This window comes from Sitophilus oryzae, unplaced genomic scaffold (assembly GCF_002938485.1).
Source record: "Sitophilus oryzae breed Bouriz unplaced genomic scaffold, Soryzae_2.0 scaffold_1060_pilon_pilon, whole genome shotgun sequence".
Classification (NCBI taxonomy): Eukaryota; Metazoa; Arthropoda; class Insecta; order Coleoptera; family Curculionidae; genus Sitophilus; species Sitophilus oryzae.
This window is the reverse complement of record NW_022145683.1, coordinates 1769469-1778740: the sequence shown is the minus strand read 5'-3', so window position 1 is coordinate 1778740 and position 9272 is coordinate 1769469. Positions and strand designations below refer to the sequence as shown.

Genomic DNA, 9272 nt, shown 5'->3' with positions numbered 1-9272 from the left:
TAAATCAGGCTGAGCTGGAAGAGTTCTATTTTAAAAGTCCACTTTCCATATTGCGCGCGCGGAAACCGTCTGGATACGAAGCCGCTTTAAACCGGATCGGAATCCAGATGCAATTTTTTGCTTGAAAAGACTTGGGTTCTTTTATATATATGAGAGGGAAAACGATAAAAACTGTCCGGTAAGCATTTAGGAAAGAGTTTTGAACTATATTACTTTTCTTTAAATTGATTGCTTTAATATTTTATTTTAATAATACTAGTAAATTTTGTTGGAAAAGAATTTTATAAAGTTAACAAGAAGATTACTTTCGCGGAAGTAATTTGATCATAAATCTATTAAATTTCAATTATATTGAATATCAAATTCGAAGAAAGATGAAGTTTATAAGTACTTGGTAATCATATCCGCGAAAATTATGAACATTTTTTTTTATATTTTTGTTAGAATTTAGTTTTAAATTTTTTGTAGCCAAACATTGCAATTTAACTATTGATTTATCACTTTTTTATATAGGGTGTGTATTAAACAAGTGCAAGTATTTTAACTGATAGTATAGTTCAACACTAGAAATATGTAAAACACTGGATTAGGGAAAGCAGAATGCTCACTGGAAAAACAGACAGAGGCACAGGTTTAGCAAAGCCTTCATCCAAGTTCCTAATTTTAAAATCACAAAGAAACTGCTAATACTAGTAGGAATAACGCAGACGAATGAGTGCAGATATAGAAAGGATATAAACACAATAGACCTGACAAGTCGCAGTGTTTCCGACAAAGGATGGCCCCCTAATATTAAGATAAGACAGAAACGTATCAGTTAGGATTTTTTGAAAAAAAACATTTTGAAAATTTTATATTCCTCGGACAATTAATAATATAGTACCCCAGATGGTCCATTTATAAATTTCTTGACGGTGTATCAGAGCTTGGCAGTGTGGCCACCTCCTACATTACTTACATTCTGTATATTTATGTTTTTATAAGTTTATAGTAATTTTAATCTTCTACACAATAAATTACGAAAATTAATATTAATTATATCAGTAGCATTACTAACAATTCTATAAAAACACACTGCACTTATTTTTTAACACACACTAATACAGTTTTACAATTATTTTTAACTAAACTTGAAAAATATTCCTTTACAATTTTTTCAGATTCTCTAATCGCCATATTGCGAACTATTTTATATTTTTTTTACCTATTTATGGGACAGCCTGTATATTAATACACAGTTAGGTGTATTTTTTACAAATAAAAACAGATAAACTTCACAAACATCTTATTTAGATTGTTATCGAAATTGTAAGCTGATTTTTAATCCATATTTCTCTTAATTTTTATTTTTAGTTTTAATTTCGACAGTTTCAAGGTTTTCCTTCTTAATTTAATATCTAGTATTAAACGAATTTATGATTATTTACTATGTGTACGCCACTGGCAGCCCAAAGGGCACAATGAGCGAAATCGGGGTAATTACTTTAAAATGTCTTAGGCAAAGGGTTGTAGTCTACCTCCATTTGCTCGGATGTCTTAGGGTCGGAGGGCTTAAATAGAACAGTTAAGGAGAAGGGTTGGAACTTTGTACAAGAATAATATAAATATTGATTTATATTGTTCGTATCCAGCAGAGAATTAGTATAGAGTTGATATAACTTTGGGGAACTGGTTGTTGTTCTTACAGAAATGTTTTATAATAAGTAATTATATTAAATTACACTTCAGTACACGCGCGGGGTATTTTAATATCACACATGTGCACAAAATTACATGCCACCTCTTGTATTACTTAACAATAGTGTGTAGGTATGCGTTCAAGCAGATAATCGCAATCACATCACTAAAAGTTAAGAAATGCTTCTTTTGGATGTCGAGGAGTCCAACAAGATCTACTAAAGTACATTATTCGAAACATTACATGTGCAAAAAGATCCCAAACTGGCAAAGAAAGGTGTTATTTTTGTCCTAGATATCATAAAAATCATGTAATTCACCAACAATGGCTTAGAAAATAGGGCAAAAACAGTTTTTCAATGTCTACAATTGTTAAAATTTAAACTTGCTTTTCTAATTTTGAAAGTTGTTTATTTTTTTAGCATACTAAACATTTCCTTTTGTTACAGATAGAAGACGCAATGTTGATGTTCGACAAACAAACAAATCGACATCGAGGTAAGTTTTTATTAAAAACATTCCAAAAATTCAGAACCTACATTTTTTCCGCCTATTTAAAGAAACAATTTTACTTTACGAGGTTTTCTTGACACATTTCAAAGAATTTATGGCCAAGCCTTAATGCTTCGCTTCACGCATTTTTGTAATACAAACAGAGAATTATGGCGACATAAAATAAACAAAGTCAGTCACCTTATACTGCTTAATGGACTGAAATTACCTTAGAAAAACAATTTAAGACGAGAGCGATATTAGCGAAACTAAACAAAATTTTTTTTGTGAGCTGTTACTAAGGCAACTTGGTCTTAATCGATTTAATATTTAGTAGAAAGTAGGTCTTGAGCAAAAACGTGAGCATTTCGTTTTTTATAAAAAAAACAGTGACGTAAGTCTTTAAGGAGATAATACGTTTTTAGAAAGGTACTTAATTTACTAAAGTTTTATGTACATAAAATAATTCTAATGATTATTTTTATTCAATACCCACTGTGTAGAGTGGTAATGTAATTGATTGAATGGTTAGTTATACTGGTACAGAAGTAAGAACAATTTTCGGACACTGTCTCCTCAATGGACATCTTAGTATATTGGAACTAAGAACCAACGGCGAATGCAGGTTCTGTGGGTAAAATGGGGAAACATCAGACACCTTATCACTGAGTGCGCCAAGACGACAAGCAATCCAGTCATAAACTTTGGTGCGACTGATACGGGATAAGGAGAACTATCCTCTGTAAAACCGTCTTGGATACGTGTCAAATCCCTGGGACTCTATGATGAATTATAACTCAAGAAAGGGGGACACAATTAGATCTATGAGATCACGGTGATTCACTTCCGCTTTTCCTTATAATCTGCAATCTACAAGATTGTTCCAGTTGTTTTAGAGAAATTTTAGATAGTAATTAATATTAGTTAGTAATTGTAAAGATTAGTAAACTCTACAGTTATAATTTTCCTAAAATACATTATTTAAATGATCAATGGTTTTAACAAAAACTGTTTTTATTTATAAAGATAATTGTCAATTTATATTCGTTATGTTTTGTTTATATCTGATTTTTCCAATTAGTAGTGTAGCTCAAGGGGTTCTACGTCAAAAAAGTTCAGTTTCTTGCAACTAACGTCAAATAATCAGAGTAAAGGGGAAATCATTCGAATTTAGATAATGTTCCAAGCCAGAGATCATTGGACTAGAGCTGCAGGAACTTATATAATAAACGCGGTAAATTAAACCTCCCTAGATTAGCAAGTTTTAAAGTAATAAATAGCGAAAACTTGAGCGAGTTTAGATGCCGGCAAGGACTTTGTAACAGCGTTCGCGTCCTATATCATTCGCAACGCTCTAACCCGGATAGTTTAGAGCGCGAGTTGTTGGAAAAGGTTCCGATATTACGCCGAGCCAGTGACTAATGTTATATGATTCAACTAGTTGGGATGAAGTTTTGGCGCAGTCGAGTGGATCGGAGGTTTTTCATTTTTTTGGTTTCAAAGTTTTGACTTTCATGTATCGTGCAAGGTACACATTCTGGATATTGCAGTGTTTATGAGTGGGTTATTTATGTATAAATACGAAGTTTTTCAAAACTGAAACAAAAACGAAACACAGATCTAGATGTCATTAACTTTAAAATAGACAACTTGCTTCTTTTTAATAATTATGGAAAAAATGTCTTGAATTTTGTGGAACTTTTATATATTTGAGATTTAGCTATAATACAAAAAATGACTCGAGATAATATGTAACGAGAATGATAGGTTAGGAGAAATGCTTGATAGAGTTAGTTAAGAACAGGCCATTGAGAATGTCAGGTTGCTTATATGTAATCCTGAATACTACGACGGAACAAAGGAATTATGAGGGAAATCCAATTTTTTTATTTAGAAGATACTTACTACGTTTTGACATTAGAAGTGGGATATTCCTACTAAAAGTATCAAAAAAGTTTTAAAAAGTACCAGTATATCATGTTGTGTGTGAATTACCACCCTCTTTTATTGACAAAATATTAAACTAAATACAAACCGCAAATCATAGGCATAATACACACAATGATAAATATACACAATTATACAACTTACAATTACATACATACGAGGCGTTTCGGATAAAATAAGAAGGATAGGATTACTAGTAGCCTGGTCTTCTCTGTATATGTTACTATGTGCAAGATGCAGACTACAAATCATATTTGTTAAAATAGATCTTTTGAGTAGCCATGTTGATGTAAAAACTAAGGCAGTGAGAAAATATAATTTCGGAAGTACATTATAAATATAAGTAGGTACACACAAAAATAATTTTAGTTTTTGTTTATTAGAGTGTGGCTATAGGGATTATATTATTTTTTTCTATAGCAACTGTTAAAATTGCCTTATATCTATCAAAAATAGTACTTTAACCGCAAGGGTAGATTAAATGCAAAAAAGCAGTGGAAACAAATTTCAGGACATCTTCTGGGTTTAAAATTTTTGACTTTTTCGGTTTGTAACCTCTACATGACTGCTTCAAGAAAGCTATGAGCTTGCGATATCTACAAAGTTTAGATGTTACTATATTACTACGGAAATTTAAACGGTATAGCTTATCCTCAACCTTGAAATATCAATATTTTCATTGACCAGTATTGTACTTTTTAGCATTGAATAGTACGACCATAAACTGGACAGCTGCATTTTCTTTGATTTTTCAGAAAAATATGCTAAAAGTATGTTTTCGATGGATCTTTCTTCTCGCACGTTTTTTAATTGCTTCCATTTTTGAAAATTTTTGTATTCCTTTTCATAAGTTATTCGGGATTTAAATGGAAGTAGTTTGGATATAGCGTTTGTCGCCTCAGCCTGAATATGTGTTGGTCATTTACTTATTTCGTTTTGAGCCATTTCTGGCTCCAATTTAATCAGCAATCGACACGAAAGAGAATTAAAAAATATTTACTCAAAACTGACAACTAAAGAGACAGCTTTATTTATTTGTCAAGTTACATAGAAACCAACCTAGCCAACTCAGCACAATATTTTTTCTACTCGTAATAAATTCCTTGAAATAATAATTTCTGAATATTTTTTAAGACGTAGCTCGCTATGGAAAAAAATATTGTTTTATACACAACGATAAAATTGCATTACCGTCGCCCGAAATTAATTCCCTCGCGATTTCATCACTCGTGAATTAATATTTTCGGTCGACGATAAAATACCATTCTAACGTCTTGTATAAAAAATAACTATTAGTAGGAAATTCTACAGATATAATTTTTCTTTCTACAGATATAATTTTTCTACAGATTTTACAGAAGATTTTGGAAATTCTACAGATATAATTTTTCTTTTTCTTTTAACAATTTTACAGTTTCAACTTATTTGACCAAAATAAATATGCCACTAAAAATACAAAAGAAAATAAATAAGCAGGAAGGGAGGAGATCAGTTGGCCTGGTCAAAGTTGGAAGTTTTGCAATTCAATTCTCCAATTCCGGACCTTTCCAAAGATATATGGCTGGATTATGAATGCGCGGCGTCCGGTTCTTTTTATTTTTTCTATTCTACTTCTTTTTCTTTCGGTCCTATCAGAGAAAAAAATCGAAAAAGGGCTCCATTCGCCGGTCTCCGGAGTATTACTGTTCGTTTTGGAAAGAATGGAAAGTATTAGGAGAAAAAAATTGGTTGGAGAGTAAATTGCCAAGATAATCTACACATATTTCAATAAATCTTTATTCCAGATGTTTTCTTATATTTTTCTTTTTGAAAAAAAAATGTTTTGTAAGAAGATTATAACTGTGGATTTTACTAGAAAAATATATTTTGAAATAATCCCTGAACTACAAATAGAATACATTAATACTGTTATGTATACCGTATATAACTACCTAACTACATTTATTAACCTAATTAATTAACTAAAAAAGGAAAGGTGATTCCAATTCGATCCCGAGAAGTTTAAATCAAATAACCTGTATTTTTTAATAATTATGAGAATGTCTTGAATTCTGTAGAATTTATATCTGTTTTGCATATAACATTTTTAATTTATTGTATTAGTTGTATGAAGTTAGATGTAAATTAGTAACTATAGATATCATGTTAGAGAAGCTAACCAATTTAGTCACAAAGAAAATATAGTCTCCCTTTAGGGGAACTGGTTGTTGTTCTTACAGAAATGTTTTATAATATGTAATTATATTAAATTACACTTTAGTACACGCGCGGGGTATTTTAATATCACACATGTGCACAAAATTACATGCCACCTCTTGTATTACTTAACTATAGTGTGTAGGTATGCGTTCAAGCAGATAATCGCAATCACATCACTAAAAGTTACGAAATGCTTGTTTTGGATGTCGAGGGGTCCAACAAGATCTACTAAAGTACATTATTCGAAACATTACATGTGCAAAAAGATCCCAAACTGGCAAAGAAAGGTGTTTGGTCCATGTCCATATCCTCTTTTTGTTTTTGAAGGAAATGCCAAGAGATAAAAATTAGAGTACCTCCGTTACATGAACCGTCACAACGTAACAACAAGAAACATCCAACCCCTTCGTAAACAAGCTCAAAAATATAAAACCCAAGACAAAATCGACGGAAACTTTGGCAGAATTTGATATAAATATTTCCCGACATGTTTTGACCGCGCGGCGCACCGACAAAACCGGGAAAAAGACAAAAAGAAAAGACGAAAGAATGCATTTCGATAATTGAAAAGCTCTCCACCAATAAAAAGCAACTTTCTCGCTGTTCGTCTGACATTTGTGACGTGGAATGGAGCAAAGTTTCGGGCTTTTTATCGAGTTTACGGAGTTAGCGAGCAAATTGCAAATTGTATTTATATGATTTTTTGTTCGCAACCACCGCCAACCACGATATTATCGGTGCCGCTAATGGATTTTCGGCTTGGCAGCGAACCGGCGCTTTTTGTTTTCTTTGAGGGGAAATTATCGATATCTGAAAACTTATAATAAAGTAAACTGAATTACTTCGATATTGCGGAGAGAAAGTTTGAGAGAATCGATCGTCTTCACCGACATAATGGTGAGGTCTTTATTGTTTCGAATAATGGTTTTGTTTTCTTAAATATAGAGTTGGTTAATTTAAATTTCAAGTTCTTTTGAATACTTGGAAAGTTATAATACTGAAATCAAGATAATACCGAATACCCACAAAAAAATGACATTGTTAAATAAAATTAGACTACCAAAAATATATTTTAAATATTAAGTCTAACTATGACAGATATATTTTATTAGTTTTATACAGCTTTATAATTAGTCGAATATTAGTAGTTTAATTAGTGGTATAGCGAAACTAAAGCAGGAACAGAGATAGGAATATTTTGACCGTAAACAAAATATTCCGAGCCAATGGGCACTTACTCCAGCATCTTTCAACTTCTTAAACTTTTTTCTTCTTCTTCTTCTTCTACTTCTTCTTCTTCTTCTTCTTTTGGAAGGCGTATCGCCTGTTTAGTTCCGGTTTCCTCCTCGTCTAAGCAACTCTTGCGAGGTTGACTGCCAACTGTCTTGACAACGTTTAGGTGGTCGTCCAGTAGGTCTTCTGCCATGGGGTACGTTGTCGCGAATTATTATGGCCATTCTGTCGGGGCCCATTCTATTGACATGCTGGTTCCATTCTCTTCTTCTCTGCCTTATCCATCTGACAAGGTCGTCTGTTTGGCACTTTTTTCTTATGTCTACATTTCTCTGTCTGTCCCTCAATGTGTATCCAGTTATCATTCTTAAGGTCTTCATTTCAGTAGTTCGTAGGATTCTCTTTGTTACTGATGTTTCAGCTCTGGTTTCCGCACCATATGTCATCACTGGTCGTATGCAGGTTTTGTATATTCTTGACTTACATTCTGTACTCAAATGTATGGGATATTTAAGATGTTCTGATATTGCGACAGCTTAATTGGCTTGTTTCCTTACTTCTTCTTCCAGGAATCCTGAGCTTGTAATTTTGCATCCGAGGTATTCGAATGACATTATCTGATCAATAGTTTTGTTTTTTATTACCAATTTGCACCGTAGAGGCTCCTTTGTAATGGTCATGCATTTCGTCTAATTTGTGGAAATTTGCATGTTAAGTTTTTCTGCCTGTCTGTTAAAAGCTTGTAGCATTCTTTGGAGGTCGTCCTCTGACTCTGCAATAAGTACTGCGTCATCGGCATAGCATAATATGTTTACTTTGTGCATTCCCATTCGATATCCTAATCCAGTATTCTTGACGGTTTTTATTACTTGATCCATGATTGTGTTGAATAACAGAGGGCTGAGGCTGTCGCCTTGGCGAATACCAGTTGTTGTTCGAAGATGCTGCGTTAAGGTAAAGTTTGTTCTTATTTGGGTTGTTGTGTTTGTGTTTAAGTCCTTGATAAGTTCTGTGAGTTCTTTCGAGACATTACTGCTTTCCAAGATGGTGATGATGTCTTTTAGTTGGACTCTATCAAAGGCCTTTGTTAAATCTATAAAACATAGATAGGCTGGAGAGTTATATTCTAAGGATTTTTCAACTAGTTGCCTGAGTATGAATAGTGCATCGGTAGTTGATCGGTTTCTTCGGAATCCTTGTTGTTCCTCGCTTATTGGCACTATTGAGGAGATTTTGTCCGCAATGATCTTAGTCAGAAGTTTTAGCGAGGTGCTCAGTAATGTTATTCCTCTATAGTTTGCTGGGTCTGTTTTATCTCCCTTTTTAAAAATGGGTATTGTTATACTTTGTTTCCATTCTTCTGGTATTTTCTTATGTTGTAATATAATGTTAAACAGTTTTGTGTATTCCTCTATGATAGCCGTGGCTGCGTTTTTTATTAGCTCGTTCGGTATTTTATCTTGATTAGGAGATTTTCTATTTTTAAGTTTCCTTATTGTCTCTTCTACTTGCTTGTAAGTGATTTGCGCATGATCTTCTGTATTATCTCTTTGACTTGTCTCTTGTGCTTCCATTGGTTCATCTGTTTCTGCGTATAAGTCTCTGAAATATTTTTCCCACGTATCTTCTGCAATTGTTCTTAGTTGTATTGTTTCATTTGTTTCTCGTTTCAAACCCCTCAACATCTTCCAAATACGTTTTTGTGCTCCGTACATATTCGCCTC

At 32.9% G+C, this 9272-nt stretch overlaps 1 protein-coding gene across 3 annotated transcripts in view; it reads left to right on the top strand.

The window, feature by feature from the left end:
• Window positions 1-2131: 2131 nt before the first annotated feature.
• The window catches only part of LOC115877679 (RNA-binding protein Musashi homolog Rbp6), a 281213-nt gene continuing 274072 nt past the window's right edge, over window positions 2132-9272 (top strand). For all 3 annotated transcript variants that reach the window (XM_030893957.1, XM_030893950.1, XM_030893948.1), the window contains exon 1: window positions 2132-2175. In XM_030893957.1, coding sequence (XP_030749817.1) covers window positions 2139-2175 — 37 coding nt within the window. In that variant the 5' untranslated portion in view covers window positions 2132-2138. The remainder of the gene's footprint in view (window positions 2176-9272) is intronic.